General features: G+C 35.6%; 2 protein-coding genes across 4 annotated transcripts in view; one reads left to right on the plus strand and one right to left on the minus strand.

Moving 5' to 3' along the window:
- SLC25A16 (solute carrier family 25 member 16) overlaps positions 1-24,927 on the plus strand; it is a 72,526-nt gene that overhangs the window by 26,760 nt on the left and 20,839 nt on the right. Inside the window, exons 1-3 of one of the 2 annotated variants that reach the window (XM_077125103.1) lie at positions 2,676-5,231; positions 15,115-15,236; positions 15,607-15,673. In XM_077125103.1, the coding sequence (XP_076981218.1) occupies positions 15,117-15,236; positions 15,607-15,673 (187 nt within the window). In that variant the 5' untranslated portion in view covers positions 2,676-5,231; positions 15,115-15,116. Of the gene's footprint in view, positions 1-2,675; positions 5,232-15,114; positions 15,237-15,606; positions 15,674-24,927 lie in introns of those variants that run through there. The other variant, XM_077125102.1, reaches the window with a different exon arrangement.
- Positions 22,224-24,550, minus strand: LOC143653812 (coiled-coil domain-containing protein 138-like). Of its 2 annotated transcripts, XM_077125101.1 has the most exons (2): positions 23,332-24,550; positions 22,224-22,868 (listed from the first exon to the last, which is right to left on the minus strand). In XM_077125101.1, the coding sequence occupies exons 1-2, from the start codon at positions 24,523-24,525 to the stop codon at positions 22,761-22,763; spliced, it is 1,302 nt and encodes a 433-aa protein (XP_076981216.1). In that variant the 5' UTR covers positions 24,526-24,550; the 3' UTR covers positions 22,224-22,760. The 2 variants fall into 2 exon arrangements, with proteins under 2 accessions (XP_076981216.1, XP_076981215.1); XM_077125100.1 differs by having other exon boundaries at positions 22,224-24,550.

Below are 24,927 nucleotides of genomic sequence, written 5' to 3' on the forward strand. Positions count from 1 at the left end.
CTGCCCAAGGGATTCCCCCATTTACATGGATAAAACTGTCCTCTCTTCCCTAGGAAACAATTTCCCCACAATCTAGGCACTGCACTGTATACTCTACACCTTTTTGTAGGAGAGCTCGGTAAGCTGCCTTCTATACTCAGGACAAGTTCTGTAATGGTGAGTCCCAGGGATTTGCACTGGCAGTGTTCTGGCTCTGTGCTGAGCCAGTAAGGGTTAGGGAAATGGCCAGCTAGAGTACCAAGAGTCCTTACCACTTTTAATTGGCCGTTTTCTTAATTCAGTGCTTGCCTTGTTACTACAATCCATTAACTGTTTTCTGGAGCTTTTAGGAAGATGCTTCTGCTAGTTCTTGCTGGTTGTTCAAAGTTTCTGTAAGGTACTAGAGCCCCGAAGCATCCCATTCTGCCATCTTGATCAGGATTGAGGAAAGGGATGAGTGCCATTAATATATTTTTTGTAGAATTGTATTTGTTGACAAAGGAAGGTGTTCACATTGTAAGTAGAAAGAAAGTTACAAAAGAATATATTCAATATTAGGTATTATGTTTTGATTTTTTTAAAGTAATAAATGTGTAGAAAAATATCTGCAAGGTTATATCCAGAAATGTTAACAGTTTTTATTTCTGGTGATAAAATGGTTGGAAGGTTATATATCAAAATCTTGATTGTTGTGATTACCACAGAGTTTGTAGGATTTCAGTTAACTTTTGTGGTTATTGCTTTAGTCTTGTATGATACACCCTATGGTGGGGTCCAGTTTCTGTAATCAAGATTGTGTACCATCTGTTGATGGGTATTTAACAGTGGCAAAGAGAAGTGTGGGCAACCAGAGCATCTAAATTATCTGGCTTTTTGAGCATGTGAACATCTGCTGTTAAGTTTGTATGGTTAAGCATTCTGGGAATGCCAGAACCCTTGAACTGTAAGGGTAATGCCAGAACCCTTACTGTAGAGGGTAGAGGAATGGGGACAGATGTTGAACGGGTAAGACCTGAAAGACAACAAAAACTTGAAGATACATATTTCTGATTGTTGAGACGACATTCTTAGTCTTGGATAACAAGTCTTAGAGACTTCCTAGATGCTACCTCATACTCTGAAAGCAATGACTTCTCAGTCTTATCTTTCTAACCAGATTCATAGTATTAGTTACCAGAGATATCTGATCTGACTTGTCCTGCCCATGGTTTTCCTTAAGCAGTACTTATTTAGGTTTCCTCTGCGATTGCCTGGCTGACCCAGGTTCAATAAGTAGTATCAATAATCAGGAATAATATTCAAAATATGTAACAGCCCAACTGTAGAGATTGACAAATAGAACAGGGTCTGAAGGCCTCCTCCTGTGACAAGTATTAACCCCTTATGGCTGGATCATAAGATGGTGTTTGGTGGGGCAGTGAGGAGAGTTCTTGGGGGCAGAGTAGATCACCACAGTTATGGGGGCCTCTGGGGGAGTTGTAGCAGCAGCTCTTTAATGAGGTATAGAAATATTTCAGTATTTTACAATGACATAATGGTACTGGAGAATAACAAAACAACATTTATTGATTGCTTGCTGTGTATAGTAAAGTTTCCTAGCCTTAAAATTACTATTTCAAGCATTACTTTTAAATTTCTGTGTCATAAATTCAACTTTACAAGTGACTGGTCAAAATCCTTCTTTAAAGATTGTAGGAAAGAAGAAGTAGGATCATGAATATGAATTAAATCCTGAAGACTTTATAGTATTTCATTTTCATGGCAATTTCATGTTCATTTAAATAGTGTCTCTAGGTTCATTTTTCTGAAATTCAAGATGTTAGTATCAAAGTGTCAGAATTATATTAGAAAACAATAATAAACAAGAACTTGAATTACAAATTTTAACTTTTAAGAAAAAAGCTCTTAAAATTTGAGCTATTAGTTGTCTTTTTATTTCTTTTTCTGAATTGATGAAAATGTTCTAAGAAATGATCATGATGATGAATATGCAACTCTGTGATGATACTGTGATTTACTGATTATATATGTAGAACGGAATGATCATATGTTAAGAATGTTTTTGTTTGTTGTTATATTTAAAAAAAATAATTAATTAAAAAATTAAAACAGACAAATAAAAATTCAACAAATGGTGCTGCAATAATGAGATACTCACATGGAAAAAATAATGAAATGTGACCACGCCATACAGCATACAAAAGAAAGCACTTTAAAGAAATGCTTTTTTTATCACAGAGAAGATAGGATTTAAAAAATAAGTATGACTGCTGAATCATTATATTGATATTTCTTTTGGTATCACTGGATACCAAATATCAAGTGACTTGGAGTAACTAGAAAAACATATGAAAAATTGTGGAACTGTAACCCATACCAAACTTTAACATTCGTTCTATAACTACTTGTTAAAATATACTTGGAAATTTATTGCTTTTTTGTATGTATTTTATGTTTCACAATTAAAAAATAGTTGAAAAAATTCGAGCTATTATAGGTAACTAGTGCTAATGTTATCCAATATTTCTATTTTTATTATCATGTTTAATTAATTAAATTTACATTTGTTTCTATGATTTGAAAGTTGAAATGGCTATTCCAGTTAATTTTATATCTTCCATTTTTGTTTCTGTACTTTTGATGGCCTTAAAATGCTAAGTCTAGAAATTTTGTATTTGTCAAAGTAAAAAAATATGTTTTTCGTGATCATTTCAATAGAGCTTATTATAAAGCTTTAGTGAACTTCAATCTTTTCCCTCATCCTACAACTACAATCCAGTACATTCTGAATTTCAGTCTGCCAGAAAAAGAATAAAGCTAGAAACAGAGGTTTGTATACTATCTTTTAGGAAGGTCTTCTTTCGTTACGTGTGTTTTAGTTGTTTAAACCACTTTCATGACACTAAGGTCTACAGGATAAAGAGAAGGGGGAAATAAGGAAGATGTTATTAGAAACCAGAGGTGATGAGCTCAATTTTGCTTATTGCCCTCACTGTCTGCTCCAACTTGATGTAGTGGCCCAAGACTGGGTTGTTGAGTTGTCAGAATACTTCTTTTACTCACCTGGCTTCTATTACTCACCTTCTCTTTGATCATGGACACATCACCAAAACCCTCTGTAACTCAATCATCTATTTCTTACAGTGGACCTCATGGCTACTCAGCTCACTCTGACTTATTTTGAAGATCAGGGGAGAAAAAGTTCTGAAAGATCTGAAGTCTCCTGTAAATATGAAATATTATTAAACCTTCCATTCCAGTGACTTTGTTGCATGCTTTTGAGCCAGCCACCTGAATTCTTTGTTCCTCTTTTTGTCTCATTTCTAACATAGGGAAAATTTTAATTGTGAACGGAGGTGATATTAAAAATATTTAACAAGCAGTATATCATGAGCAGCAAGCAGTCAGAACAGAGGCCCAGATATCAAATGCGATGTAGTCCAGTGCGTATTAGCCCTAATTGCACACTGTTCTTTTGAAAATCTCATAGAGGCTTGGAAGTACCTTTCCCAGATACTTACATTAACTATATCCACCTGAGCCCTGACCCAGATTTCAAAAGCAACCAGTTTCCTACATATTTAGAGAATAATAGCTGTTCTTAGTCCAACTTAAAATTGGAATTTGCTTTTTTTTTTGAAGAAACTAAACTAAAACAAAAAATTTAATAGCATTTGAAGCCTGATTTTAGTAGTCACACAACTACTATAGACAGTGTATTTTGGTTATTTGTAACTGATACTTAGTCATCAGGCTCAAAGCAGTGATGTACTTCCCAAGGACAAGAAAATAGTAAAATTAGACTCCTTTGGATATCTGTTCCAGATTAATTTCCTTAGCTTTTGTGGCTTAGGTTTTGCGTCTAAAATATATAGGGGGTGGACCACGGTGGCTCAGTGGCAGAGTTCTCGCCTGCCATGCCAGAGACCTGGGTTCGATTCTCAGTGCCTGCCCATGCAAAAAAGAAAAAAAAAAATATATATATATATATATAAGAGAGTGAGTGAGCCTTTTACTTTGTCTAAAGTATGTATTTGGAATCCATTTATTTTTTTTCATCTTTAGTCCTTTTGGATAAGTACATGAATTCTGGGCAATCACAGGTGGAATGAAGGATGGTGACTTGGGGAGTAGCCGTCTCTGGAAGCTCAGTCTCCTTCCAGATTGATTGAGTTGTTGGAAAGCAGGGGATCAAATTGTGAGGGTCCATATATGCTCCTCTACTCCAATCCTGTATTATACAACTTCTAATATTAATGTTCTCCTCCCTATACTCTTTCCTCCATGTGGTGTTAATTCCTTTGTTAAGAAAAACTTTGTGTTTCTTTTTGTAGCAGAATCAACAGTTCACATTTGCCATATTTTTTGAATATGAGCTCCAAAGTTCAATGTCTTTGGTAGAGTGTTTAGAAAAACATAATTTACAAGCAGAAGTTTTTGTTTCTGTTTTTTGTTTAAATGTATGGAAAGTACACTGAGTGTATTATGATAGGTAATGTTAAGCTCTTTTAGGCTTGTCAAAGTATGTTCTTATGTTTACCACAATTACTGGACTTATAGACTATAGAGACAGGAAGAAGATGAGAATTTAGGGAAAAAAAATAGTTTCAGTTGGTTTGGATTCAGCATAAAGTACTCAGTTTCTTAACTGAAAGAGGAAAAGAGGAGTTTACAGTGATAAAAGAAAGCATTTCATGCAATTAGAATCTGACCGCTTTATGAGTGATTCATGAATTGTGTAGCATCCCATTCAGAAAGTAGAAGGTAGCTTTGCCTGGGGAGTGGAAGGGGAAAGCTCATAGAGGGCAAACATGGAGGAAATGTTCTGATTGGCTGACATTAAAATGTTCATTTTACATAGGGGGGATTACAAGTGGGGAGCATATATACATTGATTTACATGGTATGCTTATCCATTCTGATAAGCTGTCTTTGCTGAACCAAAATTAGTTGCATCAGTAGGTGTTGCTTTTCAGCAACCCTGAAGTATGTATTCCATTTTCTTGTAAAACTTGAACAATTGACTGCAGGTCAATTGTGTTCTAGAAAAGCCCTTCTCAGAAAGGGGCCTTCTCCTGGCAATGCCTAATGCAGGCAGGCATTTTATTTAACAGCACATGCACAATATCACAAGCACATCTCAGCTTGATTGAGTTTTGTTGCTTCCTGGTAGGTGAAGATATTCTGCTCTTTGTATTGGATTGTAGTTGTAAAATGAGGGAAGAAGAAAACTGTCACCATCACTTTTTGAGGTAAGTAGTTTCTGATTTCCCTTTTTTGCTCTTAGAGGCTTTCTTGTTGTTTGTTTGTTTGTTTGTTTTACTTCCTGCTAGGTAGAATACTAGGGAGGAGATGTATGAGTGTAGGAAAGGAGTCCAAATGGTGAACACTAGCTTTATCATTTGAAAATCCCAGTCACCCTCTAGTTGAGGAATATGTGTATCAGTCTGATTACCACCAGTCAGGCTGAGTTCTAAATTTGTTACAACTTTGTTACATATTCCTCTCCAATAATCCTCAAATTGTGCTTCCCTTTTTGTTTTAATTCTTTTTTTTTTTTTTAATTTTTTTATTAATCAAAAAAAAGAAAAGAAGTTAACACAACATTTAGAAATCATTCCATTCTACACATGCACTCAGTAATTCTTAGTATCACATAGATGTATGATCATCATTTCTTAGTACATTTGCATCGATTTAGGAAAAGAACTAGCAAAACAGCAGAAAAAGATATAGAATGTTAATATAGAGAAGAGAATTAAAATAATAATACTAATAAAAAATATATATATATAAAAAAAGGAAAAAGAAAAAAAACAAAAACAAAAGATACAAACAAACAAAAAACCATATTTCAGGTGCAGCTTCATTCAGTGTTCCAACCTAGTTACATTACACTTAGGTATTATTGTGCTGTCCATTTTTGAGTTTTTGTATCTAGTCCTGTTGCACAGTCTGCATCCCTTCAGCTCCAATTACCCATTATCTTACCCTGTTTCTAACTCCTGCTGGTCTCTGTTACCAATGATATATTCCAAGCTGATTCTCGAATGTCGGTTCACATCAGTGGGACCATACAGTATTTGTCCTTTAGTTTTTGGCTAGACTCACTCAGCATAATGTTCTCTAGGTCCATCCATGTTATTACATGCTTCATAAGTTTAGTCTGTCTTAAAGCTGCATAATATTCCATCGTAGGTATACGCCACAGTTTGTTTAGCCACTCGTCTGTTGATGGGCATTTTGGCTGTTTCCATCTCTTTGAAATTGTAGATAATGCTGCTATAAACACTGGTGTGCAAATGTCCATCTGTGTCTTTGCCCTTAAGTCCTTTGAGTAGATACCTAGCAGTGGTATTGCTGGGTCGTAATCCATTCTGCCATTCTATGTCTTTTGATTGGGAAATTCAGTCCATTAACTTTTAGTATTATTACTGTTTGGATAATATTTTCCTCTACCATTTTGGCTTTTGTATTATATATATCATATCTGATTTTCCTTCTTTCTACACTTTACTCCATACCTCTGTCTTCTGTCTTTTCGTATCTGACTCTAGTGCTCCCTTTAGTATTTCTTGCAGAGCTGGTCTCTTGGTCACAAATTCTCTCAGTGACTTTTTGTCTATAAATGTTTTAATTTCTCCTTCATTTTTGAAGGACAATTTTGCTGGATATAGGAGTCTTGGTTGGCAGTTTTTCTCTTTTAGTGATTTAAATATATCAACCCACTGTCTTCTAGCTTCCATGGTTTCTGCTGAGAAATCTACACATAGTCTTATTGGGTTTCCCTTGTATGTGACAGATTGTTTTTCTCTTGCTGCTTTCAAGATCCTCTCTTTCTCTTTGACCTCTGACATTCTAACTAGTAAATGTCTTGGAGAACGCCTATTTGGGTCTATTCTCTTTGGGGTGCGCTGCACTTCTTGGATCTGTATATTTAGGTCTTTCATAAGAGTTGGGAAATTTTCAGTGATAATTTCTTCCATTAGTTTTTCTCCTCCTTTTCCCTTCTCTTCTCCTTCTGGGACACCCACAACACGTATATTTGTGCGCTTCATATTGTCATTCAGTTCCCTGATTCCCTGCTCAAGTTTTTCCATTCTTTTCCCTATAGTTTCTGTTTCTTTTTGGAATTCAGTTGTTCCATCCTCCAGTTCACTAATTGTAGCTTCTGTCTCTTTAGATCTACCATTGTAGGTATCCATTGTTTTTTCCATTTTTTCTTCTTTGTCCTTCACTCCCACAAGTTCTGTGATTTGTTTTTTCAGATTTTCTATTTCTTCTTTTTGTTCAGCCCATATCTTCTTCATGTCCTCCCTCAATTTATTGATTTGGTTTTTGAAGAGTTTTTCCATTTCTGTTCGTATATTCAGCATTAGTTGTCTCAGCTCCTGTATCTCATTTGAACTATTGGTTTGTTCCTTTGATTGGGCCATATCTTCAATTTTCCGAGTGTCATCCATTATTTTCTGCTGGTGTCTGGGCATTTGATCAGATCTCCCTGGGTGTGGGACCCAGCTGGTTGAAAGGTTTTTCTGTGGAATCTCTGGGCTCTGTTTTTCTTTTCCTGCCCAGTAGGTGGCGCTCGTGGCGGTCGTTTGTCTGCGGGGCAGTCGGCCCGGGAAACCGCGCGTGGAGGCGGGGGTCGCTGGCCGTGGCTTGGGGGAGTGCCGGTCCAAATTGCCCAGCTGGCCCGAGACGCCAAGCGTGATGGGAGGGCCCCGCTATCCAATGTTCCCAGTCAGACCGGGGAGCCACGTGCGTGGAGGGGACCCCAGTCGCCAGCCACCCCAGCTGGGAAAACGTGCACCCCTCGGGTATCTCACCGCAGTGGATTCTCCCTACCAGTTCAGCCGTTCCAGAATGTGGTACGCTGTCTTTTTTGGTCTCTGTCGTGACTCCGGGAGCTGTTTCATATTGTTTCTGTTTCTTTAGTTGCTTTTCTGGAGGAGGAACTAAGACCCGCGCGTCTTACTAAGCCGCCATCTTCTCCGGAAGTCCTGTTTTAATTCTTGAGCATTGATGTACAGAAAAGAAAGAGAATGGGGGATGGAGGAAACTTTTGTAAAAAGTGGAGACAAATGATTTGGTTTTCGAAGGAAAGGATCAAAAGATGAATAGCTTGAAAAATAACAGACTGGGAGAATTATAATAACTAACCCTTATATAGCACTTACTATATGCCAGTAATTATTCTTACCATTTACTTATATTCATTTAATCTTCATAAGATCCTGATTTAAGTACCTACTAGTGATCTCCATTTTACACAGAATGAAACTGAGACCCAGGTTAAGTAACTTGCTCCAAATCATACAGCTGGTTACTGGTAGAGTCTGGATTGAACCCTAGAGTCATTCTAGAATCCATGCTTGAACCACTTGCTATAAAACAAAAGGAAATAGTTTTAAATATTTATAATTTATATTGAATTATATATATAATTATATACGTATAATTAGCTGAAATGAGAAAAGTTATTGTCTTAAATTGACGGAGCTGCTATGACAAATACCACACAACAGTTGGCTTAAACAACAGGAATTTATTGTTTCACAAATTTGAGGCTGGAAGTTCAAAATCAGGGTATTGGTACGGTCATGCTTTTGGCTTATCCTTCTATGTCCACTTTTCTTTGCTACCTATATTAGATTAAGGCCCAGCCTCATTGGATTTGACCATACCTTAAACTTAATAATAGCATCTTCAAAGGATCTATATACAAACAGATTCACACCCACAGGAAAGGAGTCATTTGTGGGGGAAATGATTCAATCCCCAAACAGTTTTCAAACCAAGAAAATAATGCTAGTGCTGGATTATTCGACAGGCAAACCATGTACATACTTAGGTCTCAGGAAAGCAGGGTCTCCAGAAATGAAAAGGAAATCTTTTTTAAGACTTACTTTACAATGTAGTATTGTTTTTATTTTGGTCAGTACAGAACATCAAATTCTTTACAATATTTTAGGACCTCTGAAAGCCTAAATCCACGCTGTGGAAGAAGATTGATAAGAGTTCACATTTAAAAAAATTATATAATACTTCTGGGTCAAGATGGTGGCTTAACAACGTGCGCGTTTTAGTTCGTCCTCCAGAACAACTACTAAATAACCAGAAACAGTACAGAACAGCTCCTGGGGCCACGTCAGTGACCAGACACACAGCGTACCCCAGTCTGGACCAGCTAGACCAGCTGCGAGCACCCCCCGCGAACCGTGAGTTCCCAAAGCTGTGGCAGCAAGCGCCCTTCCCCCACAGGCCGCTTCCCAGAGGGGAAAGGAAAGGACTTTACCTGCTGCTGGTACAATCAAACGCCAATTGTGGAACTAATTAACACATTCTGGCTACTAAAAATAGGCCCCCAGCTTAGGTGAACCTGATCAAAGCGGAGGTTGCTCATTTTTGCCCTGGCGCCAAGGGGGCAGGACTGACAGAAAAAGGGGGGGAAAAAAAAGGAGGAAACAGGTTTTTGTGGCTGTGTATCTACAAAGGCTTGACTGCCTCTAGATACTGCGACAGGACTTTTCAGGCTGCAGCTGCCCCAGGCATAGGCGGAAGTGAGCTCTTTTGGGGGCTTGTCTGGAGCCTGTGCCTTCCCCAGGGAAGGGGTGAAGCCCAACTCAGGTGGAATCCCTCCATTAAGGAATTCAGACCCCTGGACTTGGTAATTTGAAGCCATTAAAACTAGCCTACAACCTCTCCTCTGTCTCCACCACGCCCCCAGCAGGGAGAGTCTGCCAAAGTTAAAGGTACCGCATCATCTTAAGCTGGTGGGACCTGTAGTCAGACAAGTGCCACACACAGGGCAGGATAAGAAAAACAGAGTCCAGAGACTTCACAGGAAGATCTTTCAACCTGCTGGGTCTCACCCTCAGGGAACACCGACACAGGTGACTCCTCCTGATAGGAGGCCAGTTTGGTCTGGGAAAATCTGGCTGGGGTATATAATATCTAAGTAGACCCTCCTAAGTGTGTGTGGGGGGGAAGGCACCACACAAGCAGGGCAAGAAACAAGAAAACAAGAACTGAAAAATTCTCTGTTAAACAAAACTTAAGCTAGAGGTCCAGATAAAGCTGAACGGAATGTCAAAGAACAGATAGACAACAAATTCATCGAGCAAGAAAACCCTAGATAAAAGAAGTGAAAGCAATCTCCAGAATAAACTAATTAAGGTAATTAAATGCCTAGATGCTAGCAAAAAATAACAAATCACACTAGGAAAATTGAAGATATGGCCCAGTTAAAGGAACAAACCAACAATCCAAATGACATACAGGAGCTGAAACAATTAATTCAGAATGTACGAACAGACATGGAAAACCTCATCAAAAACCAAATCAGTGAATTGAGGGAGGATATAAAGAAGGCAAGGAAAGAACAAAAAGAAGAAACTGAAAGTCTGAAAAAACAAATCACAGAACTTATGGGAATGAAAGACACAGTAGAAGAGATGAAAAAAACAATTGAAACCTACAATGGTAGATTTCGAGAGACAGAACAGGATTCCTGAACTGGAGGATGGAACATCTGAAATCCGACAAGAAACAGAAACTATAGGAAAAAAAATGGAAAAATATGAGCAGGGACTCAGGGAATTGAAAGACAATATGAAGCGCATGAATATACATGTTGTGGGTGTCCCAAAGGAGAAGAGAAGGGAAAAGGAGGAGAAAAACTAATGGAGGAAATTATCACTGAAAATTTCCCAACTCTTATGAAAGACTTAAAATTACAGATCCAAGAAGTGCAGCGTACCCCAAAGAGAATAGATCCAAATAGACATACTCCAAGACATTTAATAATCAGAATGTCAGAGGTCAAAGAGAAAGAGAGGATCTTGAAAGCAGCAAGAGAAAAGCAATCCATCACATACAAGGAAAACCCAATAAGACTATGCGCTGATCTCTCAACAGAAACCATGGAGGCGAGAAGACAGTGGGATAATATATTTAAATTATTAAAAGAGAAAAACTGTCAACCAAGAATTCTGTATCCAGCAAAATTGTCCTTCAGAAATGAGGGAGAAATTAAAACATTTTCAGACAAAAAAATCACTGAGAGAATTTGTGACCAAGAGACCAGCTCTGTAAGAAATACTAAAGGGAACACTAGAGACAGATACGAAGACAGAAGAGAGAGGTGTGGAGAAGAGTGTAGAAAGGAAGACTATGAGTAAAGGTAAAAAGAAGGAAAATTAGATATGACATAAAATCCAGAAGGCAAAATAGTAGAAGAAAGTACTACCCATGCAGTAATAACACTGAATGTTAATGGATTAAACTCTCCAATCAAAAGACATAGTCTGGCAGAATGGATTAAAAAACAGGACCCATCTATATGCTGTCTCTACTCAAAGGACATGAGGCCAGGGACACAAATGAACACATTTACACACCAATGTTTATAGCAGCATTATTAACAATTACCAAGAGATGGAAACAGCCAAAATGTCCATCAACAGACAGTTGGCTAAACAAACTGTGACATTTACATAAGATGGAATATTATGCAGCTGTAAGACAGAATAAAGTTATGAAGTATGTAACAACATGAATGGACCTTAAAGAGTCCATTCCTTAAGGATGGACTGAGTGTGATTAGCCAGAAACAAAAGGACAAATACTGTATGGTCTCACTGATATGAACTGACATTAGTGAATAAGCTTGGAATATTTCCTTGATAACAGAGACCATCAGGAGATAGAAATATGGTGAGATATTGGGTAATTGGAGCTGAAGGGATACAGATTGTGCAGCAGGACTGAATATAAAAACTCAGAAATGGATAGCATAGTACTACCTAACTGTAAAGTAATTATGTTAAAACACTGAATGAAGCTGCATGTGAGAATGATAGAGGGAGGAGGGCTGGGGACATAAATGAAAACAGAAAGAAAGATAGATGGTAAAGATTGAAATGGTATAATCTAGGAATGCCTAGATTGTATAATAATACTGAAATGTACAATGTACAAATTTTAAAAATGTTTTTGCATGAGGAAGAACAAAGGAATGTCATTATTGCAGAGTGCTGAAAATAGATGATAATACTTTAAAATGTCACCTTATGTGTGAGACTAAAGCAAAAAATGTTTGTTTGTTACAAAATTTACATTTTGACTAGAGCATTTCCTAATATAACTCATGTAGATAGTTTGATTGAATGTCATAAGTACTTGGACTCTCAGGTAGGACATGAGATTTTGTTGGTTTGTCCAGAGTGATGCCCCGATGAATCCCAGAGTGATTTGATAAGTGACTGGAAAAGTATTTGCAAGCCCCCTTCGGGGAATGGTGAGAGTGGGGAGAAATTCAACTTCCCCAAGTTGAATTCTTGATAGTCTCACAAGCAGTGTGGACAACCAAAGCTATAGGCTGAGCCCCCAGTCTTGGGGGTTGTTCATATGAAACTTAACCCCACAAAGGATAGGTCAAGTATACTTAAAATTTGGCCCTAGAGTCACCCCCAAGAGAGCCTCTTTTGTTGCTCAGATGTGGCCTCTCTCTCCAGCCAACATGATGAGCAGTCTCACCACCCTCCCCCTCTCTGCGTGGGACATGACTCCCAGGGGTGTGGACCTTCCTGGCAATGTGGGACGGAGATCCTGGAATGAGCTGGGACTCAGCATCAAAGAACTGAGAAAAACCCTAGAATGAGCTGAGAATTAACATCAGGGGATTGAGAGAACCTTCTCGACCAAAGGGGGAAGAGTAAAATGAGACTAAGTGTCAGTGGCTGAGAGATTCCGGGCAGAGTTGGGAGGGTGTCCTGGAGGTTGTTCTTGTGCATTAAGTAGATATCACCTTGTTGTTCAAGATGTAGTGGAGAGGCTGGTGGGAACTGCCTGAAAATGTAGAGCTGTGTTCCAGTAGCCATGTTTCTTGATGATGATTGAACAATCATATAGCTTTCACAATGAGACTCTGTGAATGTGAAAACCTTGTGTCTGATGCTCCTTTTAGCTACTTTATCAACAGAAGAGTAGAACATATGGAATAAAAATAAATAATAGGGGGAACGAATGTTAACATAAATTTAGTTTGAAATGCTAGTGGTAAATGAAAGCTAGGGGTAAGGGGTATGGTATGTATAATCCTTTTTTTCTCTGTTATCGTTTTATTTCTTTTCCTGTTGTCTTTTTATTTCTTTTTCTAAATTGATGCAAATGTTCTAAGAAATGATGAATATGCAACTATGTGATGATATTAAGAATTACTGATTGTATATGTAGAATGGAATGATATCTAAATGTTTTGTTTGTTAATTTTTTCTAATTAAAAAAATTAAAAAAAAACTGGGGTGAGATATATAAGAACTATTAAATAAAATTAAATACTAAAAATAAGACTAAAAATTTGAATTAAGTCAAGAACATGGAAGTCACTTTAAATTGCTACTTTTACTTGACTAGTTTGCCAGTCAAAATTCTGGCAAAAAAAAAAATCATTTTAATTTTGTAAACTAATAAAAATATGAAGAAATTGCCTCGTTAAAAACTATAATCTTGGGGCAGTGTGACGGTGCCACAGTGGCAGAATTCTCACCTGCCATACCAGAGACCCGGATTCGATTCCCAGTGCCTGCCCATGTTAAAAAAAAAAAAAAAATATATATATATATATGTATATGTATATGTATATGTATATGTATATGTATATATAAGTATATATATATGTATATGTGTATATATATATATAGTCTTTAAAAATCACATGCAAAAGGTAGCTGCCAAAGAGAGAAAAGAACATATGGAAATAAAAGAATATAAAAATAAAAGTCGTATAAGAAACAGTCCAAAACGACACTGAGAGGATGCTTATTGTCCATCAAATTGGAGGTAAATTATCTAATAACTGAATATTTTAATTGCCTGATAATCATCTAATATTTTTGAAAATTCTGAGAAATGACTTTTATTTCAATGAATGATATACATTGGTATAATCTTTCTGGAGGGCAATTCCATCAAAAGCCTTAATGTATGCTTGCTTTTCATGTGATCCAGTAACTGTATTTTCGAAATTTAGCCATAATCGAAATGCGTAAAAATGTTTGGTTTTAAGGACATTTACCAAAACATTGTTTGTTAGTACAATATTATATAGCCAATAATGGAGACAAACTAAATATCTAAGAGAATTGTTTTAATAAATTATGGTACTTCCAAAAAATGTTTTCCTTACATGGAAAAATGTTCACAATATAATGTAAAATAGAAAAAAAGGGCTCCAAAATTGAATTATGGTATTATATCTTTTAAACGTGTTTATATACATGCATGTAAATGAACATTTATAAAATGGTTTGGAAGATTATATTTTTAGGTAATTCTTACTGGATAGTGGATTATATATATATATATTTTTTTTTCATTTTTGTTTATCTGTATTTTCTAATATTTCGCTCCTGAACATGTATTTCTTTGGTACTTTACGAAAAGTAATAAGGGATTTTTGTTTTTAATTTAAACAATAACTTAGTTGGATATTTTGTGGGATTTGAAATCATGTATTGATGAAGATTAAGAAGTTAATACTAAATTTGCTTATCATAAAGAAATTTTTTCCCTAAATGAATTGTTTCTATGACCTTGGACATTTATATTTTTATGATTTTGTGTCAATAACAGATTTACCTGAGTTCTAAAAATTAAGTAATTATCATGCTTTGATGTTTTTTAAAAGGTACCTTTATTTTATTTTTATATGAATTCCTGTAGTAGGTTGGTAAAGCATCTCCTCCTTTTAGTATTAGAGAATATAAGTGAAAAATCAAATATCACCTGGTTCTCAGAGATGGTCAGTATTTTCTTTCTAATATTTATTCTGGTAATGGACAAGTAATAATAAGAATTTTCTTAAATGCTCATGATCCACTTACACTGTAGTGTTTTCAGACTAACATTATAACTTTATGGTGGGAAGAAGCTGAGCAGATTTTTACAAACTGACTATCTACTTGCGAGGTTGTTTTCCAGTTGATGATGCCATGGTGTAATTCTATCAGGAATATCACCTTTGATTTCACTGGGTTTTCATCATTGCTACAATATTGAGAGCACTGCTAAAGTTAGAAACAATATAGAATGTCAAAACATTTTTTTACATTTAAATTTCTATTTTCTTTTCAGGTATGACAGCAGTTGTCTGTACTTACCCTCTTGACATGGTCAGAGTTCGCCTAGCATTCCAGGTCAAAGGGGAACACACTTATACAGGAATTATTCATGCATTCAAAACAATTTATGCAAAGGTATTTCATATTTACCTTTCTCATGTGCAACATGAATTTTTATAGCTAGGAAAATAATTTGAATTTTATCTAAATAATTTCTCTTTGATTTATAATTATTGATATTAATAATCATAATTGGGGCCACGGTGGCTCAGCAGGCAAGAATGCTTGCCTGCCATGCCAGAGGACCCGGGTTCGATTCCTGGTGCCTGCCCATGTAAATAAAAAAAAAAGATTTAAAAAAAAATAATAATAATCATAATTGTAAAAGAATGTCTTTATATTTCAGGTAGGTCCCAGGGTAGTTTTTCCATTATAATGTTTGCTTTTGTTCTTTGATGTTTATCATAATGAGCACAAAGTAATCTGATTTTCCTTTACTCAAAAGGAAGGTGGTTTCCTTGGATTTTATAGAGGCCTGATGCCTACTATTTTAGGAATGGCTCCATATGCAGGTATGTTCCAAATTTGGCTGAATTCTAGTTTGTGTGTTTAAACATGTTGCTAGTTTTTTCTGAAATGATAGCATGAAAAGATGCTATCATAAAAAGTACTTTTACTTAAGAAATGATGAATTGGCCATATAATAATGTCTTGCATATAAAAATGACTATATATACACTCAGTAGAAGTGCACTTTTATATCTTTCTCTTAATATTTGAGCCAGCTAATAGTCCTGTTAACAACTGTACTTACACTTGAGTTACATGGCTGTTAAGGATTCAGTTTTTATGAACATGTTAATTAAAAATAAGAGTTGAAACTATTATATTCTTCATTATAAAAAGGAAAAACTTTGTATTAATCAGTGAAGACTGATTAAGAAAAATTTAGAAAATATAGAGAAGTAGAAAGAAGAAAAATATGATACCCATAGTCCTCCAGTCTGCAAATAACCACTATTACGTGTTTATATTTCTTTTTTTCCTAGACTTTTAAATTTGAGATACTTGTAGATTCTTATATGGTTATAAGAGATAATACAAAGAGATCCATGTATCATTTACCCAGTTTTTCTAATGGTAAGATCTTGCAGATCTGGATATCTACATTGATATAATGAAGATGCAGAACATTTCATCACCCCATGGATCCCTCCTGTTGATGTTTATAGGCACACCTTCTTCCCCCTTCCTAACCCCTGGCAACCACTAATCTGTTCCCTATTTCTATAATTTTTTCATTTAAAGGACATTCTATATTTGGACTCGTACAATATGAAGCCTTTTGGGGTTGGCTTTTTTCACTTGGCATAATTTCCTTGAGATTCATCCAAGTTGTAGTGTATATCAATAGTTTGTTCTTTTTTGTTGCTGGGTAGTATTCTGTGATATGGATGTATTTTATGTTTTTAAGATTCAGTTGTTTCTAAGATTTGTCTGTGTTGTTTTGCATAGTTTTTATTTATTTGTCTCTGTTGTATGTGTATCTGATACTGAAGTGCAAGAATATATCTAGAGTACATATCTAGGAGTAGAATTACTAGGTTGTAAGTTATATGTATGTATATTCAGTTTTATGAGCTAAGGACAAATTAATTTAAAGTGGTTATATCCATTTACACATCAACCTGTAGTGGTTAAAATTGCCCTTGACCCATATCCTTTCCATCTACATTGATATTAGCTGATTTTAAATTTTTGTGAATTTTATTGAGTATAAAGATAACTACATAATAATAATAATAATAATAATAATAATAATGAAAAATAGATAATTTCTGAGGTCTTATTTTCCATATCCCTAAGTACCAATGAACTTGAGCTCCTTTTCATGTGTTTATTAATTATATTTCCTTTTCTGTGAAGTGCCTATTAAGGTATTTGGCCCCCTTTTTTACTGAGTTGTGTGTCTTTTTCTTATTGCTTTGTAGTAAATCTTTATATATTCTAATTGTCAATACATTGCTGGTTATATATATTGAAGAATCTTTTTCTTGATCGTGGCTTAGAGTTTTCCTTTATAGTGTCTTTTAATGGACAGAAATTCTCATTTTAATGTATTTGGAATTTGTTAACATTCTTTTATAAATAGTGCTTTTGTGCATCATAAATACTGTATTTTCCTCTAAGAATTATTATTATTTGTTAACCTATTTAAATTGTATAGTATAACATATATACAAAGCAATGAAATAAGAAAGCAGTAGTTTTCAAAGCACTCTTCAAGAAGTAGTTACAGGACAGATCCCGCAGTTTATCATGGGCTACCATGCGATCTCATATTTTCCTTTAAGTTGCTCCAGAATTATAGGAGGCTAGAGGGCTTCAATATTTATTTATCATCACAATTGACTTTTTTCCTTTTTTTGTGAAAAATAACATACGTACAAAAAAGTTATAAATTTCAAAGCACCCCATCACAATTAGTTGTAGAACATATTTCAGAGTTTGGCACGGGATTCAGTTCCACAATTTTACGTTTTACTTGTAGTTGCTCTATAATACCGGAGACTAAAAGAGATATCAGTTTAATAATTCAGGATTCATATTCATTTGTTAAGTCCTGTCTTCTCTCTATAACTCCACCATCACCTTTGCTCTTCCCATTCCTCTCTTTAGGGGTGTTTGGGCTATGGCCATTCTAAGTTTTTCGTATTAGAAGGGCCTGTCATTAATATGACATTGGGAGCTTTCAGCTCTTCTGGGTATATACCAAGTAGTACTATTGCTGGCTGATAGGGCAACTTGATATTTAGTTTCCTAAGGAACCACCAAACAGTCTTTCATAGTGTCTACACTATTATACATTCTCACCAGCAGTGCATAAGTGTCCCAGTTTCTCTTAATCCTCTCCGACATTTATAGTTTCCTTTTTGTTTAACAGCAGCCATTCTTATAGGTGTGAGTTGGTATCTCATTGTAGTCTTGATCTGCATTTCCCTTACAGCCAGTGAAAATGAGCATCTCTTCACGTGCTCTTGAGCCATCTGTATTTGCTCTTCAGAAAAATGTCTATTCATATCTTTAGCCCATTTTATAATTGGGTTGTTTGTTCTTTTGTTGTTGAGTTGTATGATTTCTTTGTATATACAGGAACTCAAGCCTTTTTGGATATGTGATTTCCAAACATTTTCTCCCATTGAGTTGGCTGCCTCTTTACCTTTTTCATAATATGTTTTAAAGTGCAGAAGTATTTGATTTTGAGGAGTTCCCATTTATCTATTTTTTTTCTTTTGTTGCTTGTGCTTTGGGTGTAAAGGTTAGGAAGCTACCTCCTATTAACTAGGTCTTGAAGATGTTTCCCTACATTTTCTTCTAGAAGTTTTATGGTGCTAGTTCTTATATTTAGGTGTTTGATCCACTTTGAGTTAATTTTTGTATAGGGTATAAGATAGGGGTCCTCTTTCATTCTTTTGGCTATCGATATCCAGTTCTTCCATGCCCAATTATTGAAAAGACTATTTTGTCCCAGTTCAAAGGATTTGTCAAAAATCAGTTGACCATAGATTTGTTGGTCTATTTCTGCACTCTCAATTCAATACCTTTGGTCAGTGCTTCTATCTTTGTGCCAGTACCCTGCTGTTTTGACCACTGTGGCTTTATAATATGTTTTAAAGTCAGGGAGTGTTAATCCTCCTACTTCTTTCTTCATTTTTGGGATGCTTTTAGCTATTTGGGGTCGTTTTCCCTTCCAGATGAACTTGGTAATTAGCTTTTCCAAATCTTCAATGTAGGTCGATGGAATTTTGATTGGTACTGTGTTGAATCTGTAGATCAATTTGGGGAGAATTGACATCTTAACTATATTTAGCCTTTCCATCCATGAGCAAGGAATGTCTTTCCACCTATTTAGATTTCCTTTGATTTCTTTTTCAATGTTATGTAGTTTTCTGTGTACAAATCCTTTACATCCCTAGTTAAGTTCATTTCTAAGTACTTGATTCTTTTAGTTGCTATTTTGAATAGAATTTTTTCCTTAACTTCCTCCTCAGCTAGGTCATTGCTTGAATATAGAAATGTTACTGATTTTTGCACATTAATCTTATATCCCGCCACCTTACTGCATTTGTTTATTAACTCAAGTAACTTTGCTGTAGATTTCTCAGGATCTTTCAAATATAGTATCATGTCATCTGCAAATTATGAGAGTTTTACTTCTTCCTTCCCAATTCAGATGCCTTTTTTTTTTTAGAAATCATTCCAATCTACATGTACAATCAGTAATTCTTAATAAAATCACATAGTTGCATATTCATCATTTCTTAGTACATTTGCATCGATTTAGAAAAAGAAAAAGACAACAGAATAAGAATTAAAACAATAATAGAAAGAAAAAAAAACAAAAACAAAAACAAAAACAAAAAACCTATACCTCACAGGCAGCTTCATTCAGTGTTTTAACATAATTGCATTACAATTGGGTAGTATTGTGCTGTCCATTTCTGAGTTTTTATATCCAGTCCCGTTGTACAGTCTGTATCCCTACAGCTCCAATTATCCCTTCTCTTTTTTTTTTTTTTTTTTTAATTAACGGAAAAAAAGAAATTAACCCAACATTTAGAGATCATACCATTCTACATATGCAATTCAGATGCCTTTTATTTCTCTGTCCTGCCTGATTGCTCTAGCTAGAACTTCTAGCACAATGTTGAATAATAATAGTGACAGTGGGCATTCTTGACTTGTTCCTGATCTTAGGGGAAAAGCTTTCTGTCTCTCTCCATTGAGTACGATGCTAGCTATTGCTTTTTCATATATTCCCTTTATCATATTGAGGCAGTTATCTTTGATTCCTATTGTTTGGAGTGTTTGTTTTTTTTTCAGAAAAAGATGCTAAATTTTGTCAAATGTTTTTTCAGCATCAATTGAGGTGATCATGTGATTTTTCCCTTTTGATTTGTTAACGTGCTGTATTACATTAATTGAGGTTCTTGTGTTAAACCATCCTTGCATTCCTGGTATAAACCCCACTTGGTCATGGTGTATAATTCTTTTAATGTGTTCTTGGATTTGATTGCTGATATTTTATTGAGAATTTTTGCATCTATGTTCATTAGGGAGATTGGCCTGTAGTTTTCCTTTCTTATAGCATCTTTACCTGGTTTTGCTATTAAAATGATATTAGCTCCATAAAATGAGTTAGGTAGAGTTCCTTATTCCTCAATTTCTTGGAAAAGTTTGAGCAGGATTGGTATTATTTCTTTGTTGAATGTTTGATAAAATTCCTCTGTGAAGCCATCTGGCCCTGGGCTTTTCTTTGTGGGAAGATTTTTGATGACTGATTGAATCTCTTTACTTGTGATTGGTTTGTTGAGATCTTCCGTTTCTTCCTGAGTCAATGTAACTTGTTTGTGTGTCTCCAGGAATTTGTCCATTTCATCTAAGTTGCCTGGTTTGTTGACCTATAATTGTTCATAGTATCGTCTTATGATTTATTTTATTTCATTAGGGTCTGTGGTTACACACCCCTTCTCATTTCTGATTTTGTTTATTTACATCCTCTCTCTTTTTTTCTTTGTCAGTCTTGCTAGTGGCCCATCAATTTTTTTGATTTTCTCAAAGAATCAAATTTTGGTTTTATTGATTCTTTCTATTGTTCTTTTGTCTCTCCCATTCATTTATCTCTGCTTTACTCTTTGTTATTCATTTTCTTCTGTTTGCTTTGGGGTTAGTTTGCTGTTTTTTCTCAAGTTCCTCTAGGAACGTTTTTTTTTTTTCTTTTTTTTATTAATTAAAAAAAATTAACAACAAACAAAATAAGATATCATTCCATTCTACATATATAATCAGTAATTCTTAATATCATCACATAGTTGCATATTCATCATTTCTTAGAACATTTGCACCAATTTAGAAAAAGGAATAAAAAGACAACAGAAAAAGAGATAAAATGATAATAGAGAAAAAAAGTTTACATACCATACCCCTTACCCCTCACTTTCATTTACCACTAGCATTTCAAACTAAATTTATTTTAACGTTTGTTCTCCCTATTATTTATTTCTATTCCATATGTTCTACTCTTTCTTTGATATGGTAGATAAAAGAAGCATCAGATACAAGGTTTTCACATTCACAGAGTCACATTATGAAAGCTGTATTATTGTTCAATCATCGTCAAGAAACATGGCTACTGGAACACAACTCTACATTTTCAGGCAGTTCCCCCCAGCCTCTCCACTACATCTTGAACAACAAGGTGATATCTACTTAATGCATAAGAATAACCTCCAGGATAACCTCTCGACTCTGTTTGGAATCTCTTAGCCATTGACACTTTGTCTCATTTCACTCTTACCCCTTTTGGTTGAGAAGGTTCTCATATCCCTTGATGTTAATTCTCAGCTCATTCTAGAGTTTTTCTCAGTCCCTTGATGCTGAGTCTCAGCTCATTCCAGGATCTCTGTCCCATGTTGCCAGGAAGGTCCATATTCCCTGGAGTCATGTTGTGTTAGTTAGATTCAGTTGTCAACTTGGCCAGGTGAGCATACCTAGTCTTGTTGCTGCGGACATAAGCCAGCGGTACGTGGACCTCATCTGTTGCCAATTACATCTGCAGTCAGCTAGGAGGCGTGTCTGCTACAATGAGTGACGTTTGACTTAATTGGCTGGTGCTTAAATGAGAGAGTGCAATGTTGCACAGCCAAGCAGCTCGGCATTCCTCATCTCAGCACTTGCAGCTCAGCCCAGGCCTTTGGAGATACAGAAAGAAGTCACCCCGGGGAAAGTTGTCAGAACCCAGGGGCCTGGAGAGAAGACCAGCAGAGACCATCCCGTGCCTTCCACATAAGAAAGAACCTCAGTGGAAAGTTAGCTGCCTTTCCTCTGAAGAACCAACAAAATAAATCCCTATTATTAAAAGCCAATCCATCTCTGGTGTGTTGCATTCCAGCAGCTAGCAAACTAGAACACATGTCCCACACAAAGAGGGGGAGGATGGTGAGACTGCTCGTCATGTTGGCTGGAGGGAGAGGCCACATCTGAGCAACGAAAGAGGCTCTCTTGGGGGTGACTCTTAGGCCTAAATTTTTTTTTTTCTTTTTTCTTTTTTTTTTTTTCATATAATCACCAATTTTATTCCAAATAATCACATAATTTAAATAAAGAATTTTCTTAAAACAATTTTTTCAAAAAGTAACCCAATTGTCATTAATTCTGGAAATTGTGCCTTCTACATGAATACTATGTAAGTTGAACTGAAACAGTTCCAAAATTCCATTGTTTCTATAGATTTCATTTAAACATTTTAAAAATAAAAAACTTTTAACTTATCTTTCATGATAAATGATTCTACTGATAACTTTACTTGGCAGAATTTTAGTTGCCTTGGTGATTCTCTACATTTTACAAATAAAGAAGACATATATAATATATATATAAATAATAAGCCAGTCTAATGGCTTGCATTAGAAACCACGGAGTTATATTTTGTTAAACCCAAATTGAACAGAGTTGAATTTAGGTTAATACAGAGAAAGGCATGCTCTGGATGCGTTGTTCTTTGTATTTCTTGAAACATCAGATGAACTGTAAAGAGTTCAAAGAGCTTCGTATTACTCTTGATTTTGGAAAGTTTCTGTAGAATAATACTGAGCTTTTCTAATATTTGAAGATCAAGCTTAGGGGTTCAAAGCAGCACAGAACAAGTACGAAAAAATAAAGTGTTACTACAAGCATCCAGAAAAGGCTGCAAGAATTTAGATTCCACTGTCATCTGAAGCAAACTATCAATGACATTGGATAGGAGTCCTTTACTGGATATTCTTAGATGACTTAATACTACAGGAATAGCTTGATACTCCAAAAACAAGGTTTTTCCTTCCTCTGTCTTCAAGTCCACACAAAGAGAATCAAATGCCTGAGCCAGATAATCAGCTTGAGTGACTGTTTTAAGAACAATTAAAGTTGATAAAAATCTCAGTGGTAAACTGGAGCTCTTAAAGAAAGCAGCTGTCTTTGGTTTATTCTCCACAGAATGTTCTACAGAATCACCATGAATTCCCTTAATTGCTATTCCTTTGAATATATCTTCACCCAATCTCCTCAATGTTGATGTCAGAGCTGAATGCTGTGTTCTGGTGTCCAGCTGCCTTAAGGACCAATATATAAATTTTATAAAAGGCTCATGAAGTTTGGCATTCACAAATGGCATCCACTGTAGTTGGTCTACAATTATAGGCAAAAGCTTTACACACTTCTCCTGAATATCATCTCTCTGAGAAGAAAGCTGGAATAGAGGCTTTTGGCCATCCATTCCAGATTCTTCATGTTTCAAGTTTCTAAGGTGATGATCCGAAATCCAGTCCATAAAGGTAGTTAAAAGTTCATAAACTTGTGCATTAAGTGGTACCTTACAGGTTTTTGAAATTGGTATTTTTTCTTGTTTTACAATTTTCATTTCATGAGCAGCATGGGGATTTCCTTTCAATCTCTGTATTGTCATAAATTCATACTTCCTCTGTAAATTATCTAAACGAGCTTGAACTCTTTTAGCCTGAATCTCCATCTTCCTGTTTTCTTCACTTACTTCATTTAACTGTTTTTTTAGGTTATCATTCAATTCCTTCAATGTATCAAAGGATGACCTCAGCCTTTTGCTTTCTTTCTTTCTTTTCTTAAGAACTTCAGTTAGGTGTTCAACCTCTGCATTGTGTTGCTCCTTTATAATTTGAAACCTTGTAAGAACCTCTTCTTCAACACCTTTAATTTTACTCAAGGCAGTTTCATGTTTAAACAGCAGTTGTTCTCGTTCAGCTAAAAAACATTCTCGCTTTTGAAGTTCTTCTGCAAATTCCTGCTGTGCTGCAATTTCACACTGCAATTTCTGATGTATTTGAGATAATTCATCATATATCTGATTGACATGATGTGGAAGTAAATTCTGTTTATTTGATGCTTTAGATGTTGGATAGCTGACATGTTTCAAAGGAGAATCACTTGCATCACTAAAATATTCAGTCCAACTTCTTGAATTTGAATCCAAATTAGATGGTCGGCAAACTTTTTCTATTTTGGAGGTACTAACTCTACGATCATTCTCAATTAACTCTTCTTCTGTTTCCCGTTGTTTCAAATCAGGAAAAGAATCCAGTTCATCATCTAGGCAATTCACATTTAAGCGCTTTAGGGAACTGCAAAGAGGTGTTGTACAATTCCTTCTTCCATCAGAATAAAATCTTGAGGAACCAACTTTATCTTCAGATGAATAGGCATCCAAATCATCTGAGTAGAACAGAGATCTTCTCTTACATTTAGACTCATCAAAGTCATACTCTGCCGGGCAGCTGCCCCCTAGTCTGTAGCGGCTTTTCAGACGCTCAACTTCGAAATCTTGACCAGGCGGCTTGACCACCCTCGGCTCCATGACTTGCCGTGGACACCGTTGCAAACCCACGGGGGGGCGGGGGGCCAGGCCTAAATTTTAAGTAGACTTGACCTGTCCTTTGTCCCCCAGGAACTTTTTGTTTTTATTTTTTTATTTTTATTTTTTATTAATTAAAGGAAAAAAGAAATTAACACAACATTTAGAAATGATTCCATTCTACATATGCAATCAGTAATTCTTAACATCATCACATAGATGCATGATCATCATTTCTTAGTACATTTGTATCGATTTAGGAAAAGAACTAGCAAAACAAAAGAAAAAGATATAGAATGTTAATATAGAGAAAAAAGTAAAAATAATAATAAAAAAAGGAAAAAGAAAAAAAAGACACAAATAAACAAACAAAAAAAACTATAGCTCAGATGCAGCTTCATTCAA

Source organism: Tamandua tetradactyla, chromosome 13, assembly GCF_023851605.1.
Source record: "Tamandua tetradactyla isolate mTamTet1 chromosome 13, mTamTet1.pri, whole genome shotgun sequence".
Taxonomy (NCBI): domain Eukaryota; kingdom Metazoa; phylum Chordata; class Mammalia; order Pilosa; family Myrmecophagidae; genus Tamandua; species Tamandua tetradactyla.

What these genes read in the sequence shown, in the direction of transcription:
- LOC143653812 (XM_077125100.1), bottom strand. Translation starts at nt 24,525, where the DNA reads ATGGAGCCGAGGGTGGTCAAGCCGCCTGGTCAAGATTTCGAAGTTGAG.